The 17,221-nt window shown below is 44.7% G+C and overlaps 1 protein-coding gene across 5 annotated transcripts; it reads right to left on the reverse strand.

Moving 5' to 3' along the window:
• Positions 1-8,803: 8,803 nt before the first annotated feature.
• On the reverse strand, positions 8,804-16,994 carry DHCR7 (7-dehydrocholesterol reductase). 5 transcript variants are annotated; one of them, XM_039386021.1, is made up of 9 exons: positions 16,815-16,994; positions 16,262-16,349; positions 15,309-15,414; positions 14,207-14,429; positions 13,436-13,526; positions 12,626-12,839; positions 11,984-12,188; positions 10,998-11,129; positions 8,804-10,398 (listed from the first exon to the last, which is right to left on the reverse strand). In XM_039386021.1, the coding sequence occupies exons 3-9, from the start codon at positions 15,404-15,406 to the stop codon at positions 9,934-9,936; spliced, it is 1,428 nt and encodes a 475-aa protein (XP_039241955.1). In that variant the 5' UTR covers positions 15,407-15,414; positions 16,262-16,349; positions 16,815-16,994; the 3' UTR covers positions 8,804-9,933. The 5 variants fall into 5 exon arrangements, with proteins under 5 accessions (XP_039241955.1, XP_039241956.1, XP_027588298.1 ...); XM_039386022.1 differs by lacking the exon at positions 16,262-16,349 and having other exon boundaries at positions 15,309-15,411; XM_027732497.2 differs by lacking the exon at positions 16,262-16,349.
• Between the last annotated feature and the right edge of the window lie 227 nt (positions 16,995-17,221).

The following is a 17,221-nucleotide window of genomic DNA, read 5'->3' on the forward strand; positions in this document are numbered from 1 at the left end:
ATGGTGAACATGGCACTGATTTTCCTGAAACTGGCTTGAAAGGAAATACATGATGTTCAACAAACTTGAGTAACTGCTTGCCCTGGGAGGCTGCTGACAATGTGAGCAGTGTTGGCAGGATCATGAAAGGTATCACCATTCAGATACACTGAAAAGGGACATCAGGGAATGCTCTCCCATGTCCCTGTGCAGTGAGCTTGGACTTTGAAGGTACACAGGAATAGGGCCCACATCCATGTGCTCTGCACTATTATCCATCTCCTTTGCTGGGGACAAAGTACAAGCCTGGATGGACTTGGGGAGCATTTCTTAAGTTCTTATATTTTTCCATTTTCATCCTCCTAATCAGCCCAGACACAGGGTAAGCACGTGTTGACTGTCAGCTGGAGCTGTGCCCTCCAGGTGAGTGCGACGGGGCTGGTCTCTGCTGCTGCCACCCTGATTTAAAGTGCCACCACCTGTATTGCCTCCTGCCCGTGAAAGCTGAGGAACAGGAGGTAGCTGAGCCTCTGGTCTGTATTTCAGTCCCTGCTTTCGTAAGTACCTCTCTGAATTTGGTGTTTTCAGCCTTCCCTTGTACAGGACTGATGGAGACGGTGCTACTGCAGAGGCTCTCCCGTTCCCTGGGGGATTTTCCTGCTTTCCGTTAGCTCAGTTGTGACCAGCTCCCCCCTGCACGTTGCACAGAGCCTGTCTTGCTTTCTCCTCCTTAATGTCACTGCTGCTTTGTTTTATGTGTCCTCTTGCTACTTTTCTCAGCTCAGGTCGCCTCGCTATTGATATGTGAGTTAATTTGTTTCAGGAAAATCTTGTAGTGAGTAAATTGCTTTTCTTAGAAGTGGACGAAGGGAGGGAGGGACTTCTCTTTTTGTCCTCCTCGTTCTTACTATAAGGGAAAGTCACGTCGCTAGAGGTCAGCGTCCACCAAGACAGGGGAGTCCTTGCTTTATTCGAGTAAAGGGAGAAAGTTTTCTGAGGCAATAACCCAGCGGGGTCTTTCTCAACTTGCTGGGGGTTCGCTGTCCTTTTTATACTAATTTCCCTGGCCATATACCCCCCTCTCCCTTTCCCCACTGGCTAAGGTACCTGGGAGGTACAGAATTCCTGAACTGCCCACTATATGTCCCCCCCTAAACACGTACAAGCACATGCCCCCCCCCCATGGCTTGTACGACCATTAAAATGAGCTCTAAGCCCACCCTGTGCGTAGAAGTTGATATATATAAACCTTATTAAGCCTGAAAATTGGAGAAGTTCAATATGACTTAGGTCAAGCAGCAGCTCTCTCAATGTTTCTCTTAGCTGGTTTGTCCTTCAGCCATTTCCCTTCTCTCCAAGCAGACAGACAGAGTTTGTAAAGAGACATTCATCTTGTTCTTGTAGTTAGTGGAAAAAAAGCCTTCAAGTTAGTATGTAGGAAGGTATTAAAATATGTCGGGGAGAAAGGGTTACAATACAGTCTGGGGTGTTCTGTGTCTGTATTGTTTCAGAGCTTGTTCCCAGATGCAGGTGTGAACATATTATTAAAATGACCACAGTCTCTGTGGTGTCTCTGGTGGGGGGGTCTGATATATGAGTGCAGGCTGTGCTGCAACACCTTTCCGAAACACAGACATTTTTAAACTGGTGGTTGTGATTGTAAAGATAGTGAAATCTGAATAACATGAAAGGCAGAGCATGCTCTAGCATTGCAGGTGTGTAATTATGTTTAACAAAGTTATGTTTTGAAGCAAGGTACTCCATAGGTGTCATGCAGAAATATTTATTTGTCTTATTTTCCAGTTTGTGTGTGAATGACCTTTTACGTTCATTATCTTTAAAGACTAGAAAGCGGTGGTTTTCGTTTGTGTTAGCTGAGTGAATGTTTTCTGTTTGATTTCTTCTTTAAAATAATTCTGCCTCATTCTATGTTATCTTGAAAAACTGTGTGGATTTTCAGTAATGATTGTGGCATAAAAGTCACTGTTCTCTGCTAATGCCTGCCAACCAAGATATTACATCTAAAAATACCTCAGCTACTACCTTATGATGGGCAGCTGTGCTTTATATGCAGCAACAGGGTCTAGAAGAGTGTATTTAACATTTATTAAGTGTTGCAAGTGTGTTTCTAGATAAATAGCTTTTGAATGCTTTTGGTGTAGGAAATGCTGTTTATAGTGAATTAGAACTGAGTATCATCCTAGGCAGGTGGCCTGAGATGTTTAATTGCAGGACTGGTTGAAACAGCAGGTGGAAAAGAGTGATATTCATCTAAACAAGTGTGTGTTTTCAGACTACAAGCACACTCTCCTAGTCCAGCATGAATTCTTAGCAGTTATGAGTCCTATGTAGCAAGCAAGAGCGTAATTTCTTCATTCTATTAAAAACAGACAAACAACAACAAAAGGCAAAACGAACAAAAAAAAATCCCAAATCCAAAACAACCCATCCACTTGTCACCTTGTTTCTTTAAATAATTGCAGTCACATTTGTTTCACTTTTATTGATAATATATTACTAAATATGTAGAACAACTGCTGAGTTTTATTCGTGTCATACTGACAATATGTAAAACTGATTGGTGCTTAGAATTTTCTGATCCGTATTAAAATTTTATGCTTATAAACATAATTTATTCCTTTTTCATAAAATGCATATTATGAGCCTAGGGCTGCACATGGCGGGGGCAGGAAATAATTCAGATTGGTATCCCAATAAAAAATAGGAATTAGCAGATGTCTTGTGAGATAGAATTTTTATCTTTGTGTTTTTCAAATCTCTGTTTTTATAAGAAAGATGGACAAACTAAATGCTTACCCAAACAGCTTCATTGGGGAGTGGGTGAGAATTAATTCATCAACTTTGCACGCCAATCACACTGAAAGTAGCATTACCATCTAAACTAAAGCTGAGGTCTCAGGTGACCTTCCACCCATAAATTTATTTCAAAAGTATAAGTGTCCCTCCATCATTTTGATTTGAGAGCCAAACACTGCTTTATTTAATGGACATAAGACATCAAGTCAGTGAAAAGTGTTCAGGGGTACATCGTTATGGTGGAGCTAGAGAAGGAATGTGCAGAGCAGGACTCTGAGCAAGATTTCTCCTGGCACATTTTTCTGTGCCAGCTGGAGCTGGAAACTTTTGGGTTTACAGGCACACTGCAAGAGAGACAGAATACTGTCAAGTGCTTGTGCCTAACTTACTTGGAAAAAAAACTTGCCAGGATTAATATTGTTAAATATATTTGCTTGCTTGAGAAACTTGCCTGAGAATCCTATGAACCTCAAATAAGAGACATAGTTTTCAACCTTATCAGGAGCAATCAGCATCCACATTCAAGGCTGTGAAAGAAGTCGTTTGAAGCTGGACGATACAGCCATCGAAAGGACTGTAATCGTAAAAAAAGGACGCTAGACGGCAGTAAAGACCGTGCGACAGTTGCAGTTGTTCTCCCGGCACATTTCTCTGTGCAAACTAGAGCTGGAAAGTTTTGGGTGTACAAGCACCCTCCACGGGAGACAGAACGGCATAGTCCGAAGGGCTGGGAAGGAAAGCGCAAGGCAGCTTTCCCAGGATCAGTTCGCTGCCCTGCCTCTGTCCTCACAGCCTGTAAACCCCAGTCCCTCTTCAAAAAGCACAGTTCAAGAGCTCCTTGGAATTCTGTTTTCCAAGGTGAAACCAATAAAAAGAAAGAGGAATCATTGCATTAACTATCACTCACAGATATGTTGTTAGTTTTTATAGCAAGTAGAAAACTGTAAATTACTTTAGGAGCTGCTGAATGCACTGATCTTCATGGCAGATTTGAATGAGGTGTGTTGCTAAGGCTGTGCTTTGGTTTTGCTGCAGCACTCCTGGAAAGGATGGTCTAGGCTTAGGAGAAAAAGGGGCTCTCCAAACCTAGGAAACAAATGTATCTTGTAGCTTGGCTCTGTGTCAGAGCTGGATACACACACAGGTATAGAGATGCCTTTAGTGAAAATACACAGCCCAACAGCTTTCCAGCTCTCCAAGGGGCAGTGCTTCTGAGGTGCTTGATTTGGAGGAAGTCAATCCAGAGGAAGGGAAAAGTGAGGGGGGGCTTCTAGGGCTCTTGGACCCCTCAGTCCCTGAATTGCTTCAGGTTGCCTTTGGCTTTGCTGGAATAATTGCGTGTTTTATTTTCCCAGCTCCCCTTAAGACCCCATACTTGCATCCTTTTCTTATGTAGCCTTGGAAATTGCACTGAGTGTTTGCTGGTCGTGCCAAGGTTATTGAAATCTTGCAAGGTCACCTGGACTCTAAATCATGGTAGCCTTGCACAGCACAGTGTGGTCCCTTCTGTTCCCTGATACATCCTGGGTGATTAGTGGAAGAAACTGTCCCTTCAAGACCAACAAAAATATCTTCACTTTACAAATAACATTGGGGAGATTTGAAGGGGAAGGGCAGCGTTGTGATTAGCAAGTGCATTATGTGTTCAAATGCTTCTTTTAGGCAATTTCTGTTACTCCTGCTGTTGCTCAGAGGATTTTCTGTTCTGTCTGACATTGGAGCAGGGAAAGGCTTTTCTCTGTTCCTTTGATGCCAACGGCTATTCCTGCTAGGAATAGCTTGTCCTGCTTTTCCCTGCAGACAGCCTGGGCTGCTGCAGCGAGAATTCTTTGGTGACTAGATTGTTAAACTCAGGATAGGAAGCAATTAGTCACAAGGGTTTCCAGGCCATTGCTGGGCTAAACTCACACCCTCTTTGTTGTAAGGATGACAGGTTCTGCTCCTTCAGGCTCGTCTGCTGTGCGGACAGATCTTCCTTGTTCCATCTCTGTGCCATACAGAGGTACTGGACGTATAGAGGGGAAAGGAAGCCCTAATTTCATTCAGATTTGGGGTTTGTGTAAAGAAATTCTTTTTTGGAGAAGCATGAAAACAATTTTTCTCTCTTCTGGAAGCTTCATCCTAACATGAGCAATGTGCAAGTGCTCCAGGCAGTGTCCAGCTGATATCACTCTTTAAAGCTGGAATCTGAACAACCACCTGCTTGCTTCCCTTCCTGTCTGGGTCACACTTTATTGTTTGTATGGCAGGGCTGTAAAATTTGTTCCTTCCAGAATACAAAAAAAAAAAAAAATTTGAAATAAAACAATATATATTTTTGGAAGGATTTTTGTGTGTGTGTATTGGATGAACTTTTGTCCTGATATTTCATATTATTGACCCCATGCTGCCAATATCACTGATCAAGTTTCGAGTTCACCTCTCAAATCCCTGTTACAAATATAGGAGTGCCAATGTTTTAAAATTGTACTTATTTAACTTGAGTTATATAAAATAGATATGTGATGGGAAAATACAGCAAAAGCTGCTGGTAATTACTTGGAGCAGTGACAAATTAGTTTGGTTGGATTACTGTAGGAAGAAAAGTGACAAATGCCCAGGTTGCCATAGATCTACCTAAGGAAAAAAATACATCCCAGTGTTCCAGTGTATAACCATTCTGGATTGTCAGTGTTCCATTTACACATAGAAGGGAGTGGGGAGAGGGGAACTGGGAATACCCCTAGAGAGGGAGGATGCCTCCACACATGGAAAACCTCTGACACTAGGTGGCATTTCTGGGATCAGGGCTCCACCTCTCAGCATGAGGATGGTTAATGATTTCTAACTCATGAGGCAAAGCTATAGTCGAGTTGATCCAGCCTGCAGGAATGCTGACACAGTTCAGGGGTGGTCTATAGCACACATAATGCATTTAGGAAATAATAAAACTGTAATAATGTATTTTTTCTGCTTCATTTGATACAGGAAACAACGTCTAAGTGTGTCAAATCAAAATGGGGAAAAAAAGAGATTTTTTTTATGTTTAGATGACAGATTCAGACATACTTTATGGCAACTGGACAGGTAAGGAAACTTTTTTTTTAATTATGCTATTCAAACCTTTTTTAATATATTTAATATATTTTCCCTTAATTACATAACAAATTTGCAGTTCAAAGTAATGTAAAATACATGTTTCATCATCTTAACATAGTATAAATCAAAACCAAAACAATCTAATAAGTATGTGTTGCATCAGCTACATCTCTATACTGATTCCCTAGAGGAATAAACCATAGGAAAGGTCTTCTGAGTAGGGGAAGCAGAAAAAGGAAAGAGATGCATTCAGAAGGGAAAAATATAAAAGGGAAAAGTCACCCATGCTTTTGCAAAAAGAAAAATTACAAATGTCTTGTGTGTGATTACAGCTTGTAGCTACTGGAAGTCAAGAATCTTATTTTATATTTGTAAATCTTTATCTGGACAATCCAGATAAATACAGTTTGGAATTGGGCAATTCTCAGGGAGGCTCTGGCAAGGATGAAGGCTCTGGCCAGAAGTAATGGCAGTATGGAGATATTCCTTATCCTGGTCCTCCACAGCTGGATCAGGAGAGCAGCCTGGACATGGAAACAGCAGTCTTTACCTCTGAAGGATCTTGTCCAGTGACGTGCTCAGGATCTTTTTATATGGCAGCCTCCTGGGATCAATGGATTGGGCATCAGCAGCTCCAGAACACTTTCAGCCCTGCCAGTTGCTCCTGGGAATACCTCATTGGAATTGCACGGGCTCTCTCATTTACTTCCAAGCTTTTCCTGTCGATTTGCATCATCGGGTACTAGCAGGGGCTGCTGATACTTGCACCTATGAGGGAGCATCGAGACCTGGTTACAGGGTTCCTCTGTCTGGATTCTGGCAATTCTCAGGGAGGCTCTGGCAAGGATAAAGGCTCGTGCCAGAAGGATCAGAGGTGTGAAATATTCATTATCCTGCTCCTCCACAGTCAGCAGGAGAGAGCACCCTGGAGATGGGAACACCTGACTTTGTCACTGGAAGATCTCTTCCAGCAACATACGGATGGTCTTCTCCTATGGAACTGCCGCAGCTTCCTTGAAATCTTGGATTGGCACCAGAGTTTTGAGCTCAGTTGCTGCTCTGCCACCTGCTCCTGGGAATGCCTTACTGCAATGGCCTGGGCTCTCACTCTTACTTCCAGGCTTTTCCTGGCCATGTGCACCCTCAGGGATAAGTGAAGTCCAGAGGGGTCACAGACACTCAGGGAAGGATGATGGCTCTGGCCAGAAGTAATGTACGTGTGCAGGAGATATTCCCTTTCTTGTTCCTCCACACACAGATAAATAGAGCACCCTGGAGATGGGAACAACTGCCTTTGCTGCTGGAGGACCTTGCTTGTCCAGCACTGCACAGAGGCTCTTCCCATGTGGCAGCATCCTGAGAGCCATGGATTGGGCACCGGTGGCTACAGGCATCTTTCAGCTGTGCAACTGGTTTGTGGGAATGCTTTTCTGGGAGCCTGCAACAGGCTCATTCATTCCAGGCTTTTCCTTGCCAGGTCCATGCTCAGAGATGAGATGGGTCTCCTGACACCTGTGGCTCCAAGGGAGAAGGGAGACCTGTCCACAGCGATTCCTCTGTCTGGAGTCCGGCAGCTTTCCCAGAGGCTCTGGGAGGGATGGAGTCTCTTGCCAGAAGTAACCCAGGTGTGCAGATATTCCTTCATCTGCTCCCGCAGGACTGGTTCCAGAGAACGCCCTGGAGATGGGAACAGCTGCCTTTGCCACTGGGAGATCTTGTCCCACACCACCCATAGCCTCTTCCTATATGGAAGCATCCTGGGAAGCATGGATTGGGCAGTGGCAGCTCCAGGACACTTGCTGCTGTCCCACCAGCTGCTCCTGGGAATGCCTTACCGCAATGGCCTGGGCTCCCGTTCCTAATTCCAGGCTTTTCCTGGCCATGTGCATCCTCAGGGAGGAGCGGGCTCTGCTGCTGCCCACCCCTCCCAGGCAGCAGGGAGACCTGTTCAGAGAGGCTCCTGTGTCTGACTGACTCCAGCAGGTCTCCCAGAGGCTCTGGGAGGGATGGAGTCTCTTGCCAGAAAGTAACTGTGGTGCCAAGATATTCCTTCTCCTGCTCCTGCCATCCTGGATCGGGAGAGAGCCCTGGAGTTGGGAACACCTGCCTTTGCACTGCAGGATCTTGTGCAGCAACGTGTGGAGGGTCATATCCTATGGCACTGCTGCAGATTCCTGGGAGCCATGGACTGGGCCCTGGGGTTTGTCTTGAAACTAAGAATTTATTTCTTCCATTCCTACAAACATGATTTTACACAAACTGTACAGAACAAAGTTTTCGAACCACTCTGCAGAATGTGACATGGCCTTACCCATGGCTGCAGTTCCTGCTCTGTCATGGGATTTTCCATGACCCCATGCACAGGCATTGATGCTTCAAGGTGTACCTGCTGCACCATGGATTTATCCACAACCACAGATCCTTCAGGCTTGCCCTTGGGCTTATCCACAGCCACTGAAGCTTTGGGGTGTCCTGCTCCCGTGTGCACTCATCCACAGGTCACAGTTCCTTCAGCTGGAGTTCACATTGGAGTTCCAGACTGCCCAGCACAGAAACAGCAGCACTGCCTGGCCACCTGCCAGCCCAGGTGTGTCACCACTGCTGCCACCAGAGTGTCCCCAGGCACAGCACAGTAAGATGAGAACCAGCAAAACCCAAATTAAGCCACTAACGAGCACTAATAACTAACAACCTTGGCCAGCACAGCCTTGGCTGTCAGTGAACAGCTAAACAGCACTAACAGCTACAAATCCAGTTTAGCACATTCCAATCCAACCTGTTGTTCTCTCAAACCATTCCAGCCCCACGTTGGGCACCAAAAAGGACTGTCATGCTTTAACCCCAGCTGGCAACTCAGCCCCACACAGCCACCCTCTTGCTGCCCTGCAGTGGGATGGGGGAGGGAATCAGAGAAGTGAGAAAACTCAGGTTGAGATAAACACAGTTTAATAGGTAAAGGAAAAGCTGTGCACACAAACAAACAAAATAAGGAATCCGTTCCCCACTTCCCATCTGCAGGCAGGTGTTCAGCCACCTCCAGGAAAACAGGGCTCCATCACATGTAACAGTGACTTGGGAAGACAAACAACACCACTCTGAACAATCCCCCCTTCTTTCTTGCCTGATGCCACAGGGCTGTCCCACCTGTGTCCCCTCCCAACTGCTTGTGCACCTCCAGCCCACTCCCCGGTGGGTGAGATGCAGAAGAGGCCCTGACACTGTAAATACTGCTCAGCAATAAGGAGAACATCTCTGCATTATCAACAGTCTCAGCACAAAGCCAAAACCAGCCCCACACCAGCTACTATGAGAAACTTAACTCTACCCCAGCCCAAACCAGCAGAGCTCAGGATCTGCACAAAGCAAGATTTGGTTTCAGAATCAAAATAATACTCAGTTGGTCACATACCATATTCTCAGGGGCTGAGAATGTCACTTTTGAGCTAGACTGATTTATACCAGCTTTCACAAACGTTTCCTTTAGATTCTAACCATGATTTAACATCAGCGTCTCCAGTTCGGTATTTCTCCGAAAAGCAACAAAGAATAAATCCTCCTCTGGGTTTGTTACTGACTGTAGGTTCTGACGGTCACAAGCAACTGCAGCAGACAACTTCTTTCATAAAGATATCACAGAACTACTTTCCTCCTCTCCTAAATCACTGGAAACTGGTTCCAGAACTCTGCTACTGGGAAAGATAAGGCCACTTCCCAGCTCTGGGGGATTTCAGGACTCTCAATACATGCAACTTTTCATCTCCAAGGTAATTTGGGAGCTGGGGAGGTACAGGGGGGAATTCCAGGTAGAACAGTTTTCTAAAAAACGGGGCATTTCAGTGCCTCATTTCATTTACTTTAAGCACAGCATTGCCTGCAAGTTCCTTCAGTACAGCAAGGATTATTGTCCAGCTGCCTTTTCTCCTTCAGAACAGCACAGAATGTCCTTCACAAAACCTTGGTATTAGTTTACCTGTGTGAATAAACTCCATTCACCTCAAAAAAAACCCCCAAAAAACAAAACCCCTTTCTTCTTTCTTTTCCCTGGATTCCGTGTCAGCCTTAAAACACCCCAGGGAGGAGCCGGTAGGGCACTGCAGCAGTGTAGCGCGTCCAGTCCTTCCCATATTTGCTGGAACAACGGTGCTCGTCCCTGACGCAGCGGTGGGTGAGCAGAATGGTCATATAAATGATGTAGAAGTAAGGCAAGATGTGTGCAAAGCCACAGGCCAGGCAGTAGGCCAGCGAGCCCAGCAGGTCTCCTGTGTAGTTGAAGTGACGAGCCCACCCCCAAAATCCCGAGGTCATCAGCTTGCTGTAGTACTTTGTGCCATCCACAGACATGTAGGAGCACTCGATGTACTCGGGTTTCTTCCCCCAGATCCTGCAGTTCCCGTCTGTACGACGGAAAAGGTCCTTCTGGTGGTTGGTAGCTCGGAAGATGTAGTAGCCAATCAAGCCCAGCATCAACACGCCCACGGCATTGGCTGTGCCCAGCTGGACGGGGTGGTAAACCAAATACAAACCCTGGGGAGCACAGAGACAACAGTTGCAAACAAAATACAAACAAAACTTGCAATATGTGCTCAGGATGCCAGACCAGTTACTTGACTACAGTGACCCACAACAGATGAGAAGAAAGGATGGAAAAACCCACTCCCACCACTACAACTGTGGAAAACTTGCACAAAACTCTGCATCCTACATTTGCCTTCTCTCTTTCTCTCTCTAAAATTGCACTCTTTCGTGAAACAAGAAGAGAGAAGTTGCCAGGACGCAAACAAAGCAGGAGAGAAGGGAAAAAACCAAACAACAAAAGCCAAACCGACCACCACCAACCACAAGACCCTCAACATGCAGCAGCACAAAAAGAAACAAAGGATTCAGAAAAACACGCAGATAAAATAGACAGTCACAGAAAAAGGCCCAAAAGAAGGAAAAGATGTCAATTCCATGCATGGACAGTAAACCTTCCTACAAGTGAATTGTTACAAGGAATGTTGTAATGGATTCTCAACACTCAAACTGTCTAGTAATTATTTAAGGTACAAATTATGCTGCTGGGCAGAATGTTTCTGGAAAAGTTCTTTCCTTTTAGCCCAAGTATGGATTGTACACATTTTTACCTGCAGAGTATAGAGGTAAGGCAGCCAAACACAGTCTCCCCAGCCCAAATACCATCCAAAATGATCATGGCAGATATCAATGGTTTTCAAATACCAGGCTTCGTTCCAAAAGAAATCCACAACATAAATACCCTGCAACAGAACAATTTCCCATTAATAACAGAGCACAGTCACCACTTACCCTGTTCAAGAGCATCACCCTAATCTCTGTGCTGTCTTGGGATATGATCTCAAAATTCACTTGTGAATTCCTTGCTAACACTTGAAAAACAGGGTAGTAAGAGGAACATATCACACCAATACAATCTATCTGGATACACAGCATCTATCGAGACAAAAACATGGTGACTAAGGCAAGTGCCCTACGTAAGGACACACTTCAGCAGTGAACTCACAACTGACCACCCCGACCGCTCCTCAGCTTAGAGCCATGTGGTTACACAGAGGGGGGATAGAGCTTTCACTGGACAGGCTTTCATTTACACAGATCAGTGAGCAAATCCAAACTGTGCCCTGTATTTACTACCTTGGGGTCTCTTCAGTAGAAAGCACAGCACCACACGGACTGTTTTGAGGTGTGCAGGCATTTGTAGTTCTGCCTGTCTCTCACACACTCACACACACAAAGTCAGGTGTAGCGCTGCCCTCAGAAAAAACCCACCCAATCTTGCTCCATCTAAAGCCACAGAATTTGTCTCTGTTTAATTTGGATTCAAGATCAGGCTATGCCTGTGTCCAGAACAGAGGGTCAGAAAAGTTTCCACTAACATTTCCACTGAAATCTGGTGCAGACATGACCAAGGCACTGGTGGCACTCTGAAGGAACACAAGTGTCCAAAGAAGTCCCACTACTTCATCACTGAATGAGCTTGTTTAGGCCAATTTAATTTCCTGTCTAAGTTTAATTTCCACGGAAAGAGGTTTTTCCCTACTTTAATACGAGTTCATTTCCAAACGGGTTTCTTAATTTCCTCCTTTGCATTTACCTGAAGGACATTGACAAGGATCATGGAGTTTGTCACTTGGCCATACAGCTCCTGCTGCTTGGCAGCATAGGAAAGGTTAATTAGAGTCCAGGCTACAATCCCAGGGCGCCCATTGAAGAAGAGCTTGAAATCAAACCACCTTCCTATTCGAGGGTTAAATTCAATGCCCATCATGTAGTCGTAAAAGAAGTTGCCAGTGAATTTGCTGGAAAGCACGAAAAAATAGAAAAGTGCACAGTTATACACAAGTACAGGCAATTATTATTGTGACTACACATTTCAGATTAATGTGATGTAGTGATAATAAAAATCATAAACTCACGTAAGGTGGTGCAAGACAACACAAACTGACCCAACTGAAGCGTTACATTAATAGAGATAAATTTTAGAATTTCAGAAGTGTCCTACTTTACTCTTTGTCATGCTTTTGAACAGTCTAACTATAACTTTATTTATAGGGTGGAGGTATCTGTGACACTGACGCTGCCATCACATGTGTGAAACATGGAGGATGGTGCCAATGAAGCAAAGAATCACAGTAAAATATTAGCTTATATATTATTTGTGCCAGTCATTCAATTTATATGTCCAATTTTCATTTACTTAATAACTAGCATTCTCTCATTACTCAAAGTCACATACCAGTCTTTGGCATTGGTAGGGAAGAAGTAGCCTTTAATCATGGCAAACGTGGAAACTGCATATCCCAGGATATTGGCACACCACAGCAGAGGAATCCAGTTGTCAAAAATGATGGTAGGGGAGAAGAAGTGGAAGTAATAGGCATTTGCAAACCAAAGCACATGGGTAATGATCCAGGCCTGAAGTCCATTGATTTCATATTTATTCACTACACCTAAAATAGGAAGAAAGAACGGACTCTTCAGCGATACTACATTAATACAGCTTTTTATTGTGTATAGAAGCTCAAGCAAGTGCTCATGACATGGCCTCACTTTTCTGAAGGTTACCTTAGGCTCTGCTGTAACCATTAGGCTTTGTTAGGCTGAGTTTTCTCCTCACAAAACCGAATTTAGAATCTCCCCCAAAACTGATGAAACTAAGTGACCCTTTCCAACACTTGCTTCACATCACCCATTTGGTTCCAGTCTCTTGGGCTAACGTAGCTCCAGCAAGTACAGCTGCCTCGTCACATGCACATCAGTCCACTGATGATTCTAAGTGCCAAAATTATCAGCTTTTCCATTGCTGGTGTGCTGCCTGCTGTATCAATAGTTTTACTGGCCGTAAGAGAGAGAAATTCTATAATTTATTCTACAAGAGAGGACAGGCTGCTTTCTATTTGGCTTTCAACTGAGCACGTGAGGGAGGTGAGGGCACTGACATCCACATTTCCTCCAGCCACAAATGGGCTGTTAAAGACCCTAAGTACAGAAATACTCTAATTTTAAAAGACTGGATGGTGTGAGTGTATTCTAAGGAAGACCTTACCAGCAGGGGTGACAGCACCTTCCTGTACACCGCCCACATATCCAGGAAGAAATTTATGGCAGAAATCAGGAACGAACACATATAAAACCACCTAGAAGAGAGAGATTGTATTAACAGACAAGACAAAACCCCTCATAGTACTACTATATATATACCAAATATATTCTGCAGTTTCTAATAAATATTGAATAAGCAAATATGGCAATATTTAGCAGTTGTGATTTTAGACTAGTAATACATCCAAGTTAATACACAACTCTAAAGATGTATTTCCTGACAGGTTGTTAATCCTTTTTTGGTGGGGAGGCAGAACAACTGCTAAATAGGTTCAGGTCCTCATCCTTTTATTTTGAAATTAATCTGAGTTATAAGTGTTTCCCAATTAGGAAAAAAAATATGTTTGCTAAGTTCGAAGATATTTCACACATATAAGTTAAATTTCATTTGACAGCCTTATTTTACTGCCTGCCTATAGAAACTATCAGCTCTTCTGCAGTGCTTTATTGGGTATGAATTTTTAAAAAAATGGGTATGGTTTTTCTATAGTACCTTCATCAAGGATTATGTCTCACAAAGAATATTTGTGTATATTCCCCATACACTTATTTATCCAGTCCATAAACTTCACTTGGATTCCAAAATCCATGGAAAGTGAGAAACACCCAAGAGTAAATGTCAGGGCTACATTCCACTATCCTTTGTGTAAAAGGATTCATCCAAGAGCTGTTTGAAAAACCAGACCCTTCAGCAGTTCATAACTCAGTGATGTACCTGGAAAGCCACCCAAAGGGAATAGATGCCAGCAGCCCTGTAGGTCAGCGTGGGAGTCTTGTTCCAGATGTCAGACAGGTGTTTGTTCCCTGTGAGCAAGTCCCTGAGGGGATCAGTCAGAGAGCACTGGTACTGGTCACAGGACATGATGAAGTAATACACAATCAGTGGGGCAAACAGGAGCAGGAAAAGGATGCTTGCCAAGGAAAACCAGTCCACCTCCCTGCAATCCAAAACACAGCAGTTTTTTCCCTGGTTTTCAGGTAGAGAAGTGGTTTAATTATATCAGACAATTTTTTTTCAGTGGCCCTTCCAGACTAACTGGATGAAAACTGAAAATGTTTCAGGGTATATACACTTCTTTGGGTCAAATAGCCATAAAAAATTTAGCACTGAACATAGAACACACTTTACCTCAAACTGTTATAAAACTACTCTACTTGATCATAGCAACACATTAGACATTATCTCCCCTCAGGAAAGCAGATAATAATTACAGACTTCATGGCTTTGATGGCAATCGTGGCTAGAGCTGGTAGAGTATTCAGCTGGAAGTGATAACAGAACCCCAAGAACATTATGAAAAGCTTGGGAAGACAGAAAAGACGGACCTTGGATGGCCAGGAGTTGAACTGCCTGTCCCACATGCTGTCTGGAAAGCCACAGGCAGCCGTGGCTGTTTCCAGCTGCAATACAACACCCCACCAACACCTGCCCAGCTCTGGGAGAACAGGGTTATCAGCCATAAATCCTGCTACAGCAGGAGCTGTCAGCTGGGAATACACAGATGTCGGGATGCCCGCTTTCCAAAGCTCAGGAAATATTTTGGTCCTTGAAGGAACTACAAATTTTACCAATTTTTACGATTCACTTTCCTTTTTTGCAAGGACTGTGTTTTAGCCCAAGCCATCTGGCAAACTGTCTGCCTCAAAAATCTTGAAGGACTCTCCTTTGGCATCTGTTGCTACAGGAAAATATCCATGAGCCTTCAAGGGCAGGGCACTACAACAGTCTGTTATTAACAGGAATGGGGCAACTTTAGGAGTTAAGTATGAAGCACTTGGAAATACAAGGACTAATTAGGGTCATCAGCTTCTCTCACCATGCTCTTCCCCACTGCACTTGAGAGGTTTGAGTATCATTTTGGGTGGGTTTGTGTTTTCTTTCTTGAGCAAGTTTTTTCTCCTGATGGGCTGCCATGATGTCTTCTAGGAAAGAAAACAATTCATTACATTACTCCAGCTTGTTCTCAGTAATGCCTATGGCTCCAGAAGAGAAACACAAATAACAGTTATTAAAAACTTCTATAGCCTTCTGATTACAAGAAATTTGGGGGTGTAGGGAAGGAAGGAAAAAATCCTTAGCAATTCCTTATGAATTTATATTCAGCAAAACATAATCAAAACACTGATGTCAAACTAACCCATTAAACTTCTTGCTAACTGGAAACTTCTTTTAAGATATATTATATAATATTATATATGGCACATTATTTACATGTGAAATGCAAAAGGAAAGAAAAATGTTTCCTGACATTCTTTAAACCTCTGAAAATAAATTTCTGTATCTAATTGCCTTCCTTAATTAGAGAAATGGCTAACATTATCTGTAACATTGTAACATTATCTGTACTGGACCCTGGTAAGGATATACTTTTGCCCAGATCCCTTGCTCCAGTTGTGCCAGCTACACCAAAGAAAACAGGAGATAATCTCACCAAAGTCAAAAATCAGCTGTTATGGCAGTTGACACTCTATGGGATTAGCACTGGAGCTGAATCTCTGTGGGATCTCTGGTACAGAACAGTGTATTTAATGAATGGTGCTGTTTCTGAACTTCCCTGGGCAAGTTGCAATTGGCTACTGAGGCCAAAAGATTTAGTCTAAGGATTTTTATCTTTTGAAACTACAGGCTGAATTTTAGGGATAAATTGCAGTATGGAAAGTGGATAAAACAGAAAATAGTGTTTCTTCCTAAAACAGATTTGAAATAGTCCACTTAGGAAAAACTTACAGACTTGTAAAACTCACAAAGCTCGAAGCCTGCTCAGCATACCTGATTCCTCATCTCCACTGATCAGCAGCAACTGGACTCTCTCCTATTTCAGCGTCTCATCTGTGTACACTGTATTAAGGCCTCACAACTTCTCAAGAAAAGTAGCATTATAATCTCACATTTCTGGAAAGGTTTCCTTAGCAGATGGGTTTAAAAGCAAAACTTTGTTGCCATGACCATCTAATGCATCTGTTGCTAGTTTTGCTACACTCTCTGATAACTTATGTCCAGATCAGTGCTGGCAACAAGAATTCCTACTGTACACCTGTTTCATTTTTCAGGCTTTGCATTTCAAGAATGATGAGTTTTTATTGGAAACTCTGAAACGGTTGTAACTAACAGCTCCCGCCGCGGCCCCGCTCGGCTCCGGATGGGGAAGGAACGCGCCCATCCCCGGCCCGACACCCCCTGGGGGCCGCGCACCGGGGGTCCCTCACCAGGGGTCACTTACCAGGGGTCCCTCACCGGGGGTCACTCACCCGGGGGGACCCTCACTGGGGGGGTCACCTACGGGGGGTCGCTCACCGCGGGTCGCTCTCTGGGGGTCACTCACCAGCGGCCACTGACCGGGGGCCGCGCACCGGGGATCCCTCACTCGGGATCACGCACCAGGGGCCGCTCTCCGGGAGTCCCTCACCCGGGACCGCGAACCGAGGGCTGCCGGCCGGGGTTCGCTCAGCGACAGCGCTCCCGTCCCCTCGCAGCGCCGCCTGCTCCAACCTGCAACTGACCCACGCACCCTCGGCCGGTGCCGGCCGCGCCTCTCGGCCCCGCCCCCGCCCCACTGCCCCGACCAATCCCCGCCTCGCCCCGCCCACCCCGCGCCCTCCCATTGGCTGCGCGCGCTCAACCCATGGTGCGAGGAGCGCGCGGGGAGGGTTCGGCGGCTCGAGCCCCGCGCGGGGGGCGTTGGGTGGAACCTGGGAAGGGATTCCCGGGAAGCGCTGAGGGGGCGGCGGT

Source organism: Pipra filicauda, unplaced genomic scaffold (assembly GCF_003945595.2).
Source record: "Pipra filicauda isolate LSUMZ 115617 unplaced genomic scaffold, ASM394559v2 scaffold45_size4122338_pilon, whole genome shotgun sequence".
Lineage (NCBI taxonomy): Eukaryota > Metazoa > Chordata > Aves > Passeriformes > Pipridae > Pipra > Pipra filicauda.

Bases quoted from the DNA above. Each gene is read 5' to 3' on its own strand.
- DHCR7 (XM_039386022.1), bottom strand. From the start codon at position 15,406: ATGGCAGCCCATCAGGAGAAAAAACTTGCTCAAGAAAGAAAACACAAA. The intron at 13,527-14,206 runs GTACATCACTGA...TCTCTCTTCTAG, and splicing joins CCCTTTGGGTGGCTTTCCAG to GTGGTTTTATATGTGTTCGT. The intron at 11,130-11,983 runs GTAAATGCAAAG...GTTCTGTTGCAG, and splicing joins TCCTTGTCAATGTCCTTCAG to GGTATTTATGTTGTGGATTT.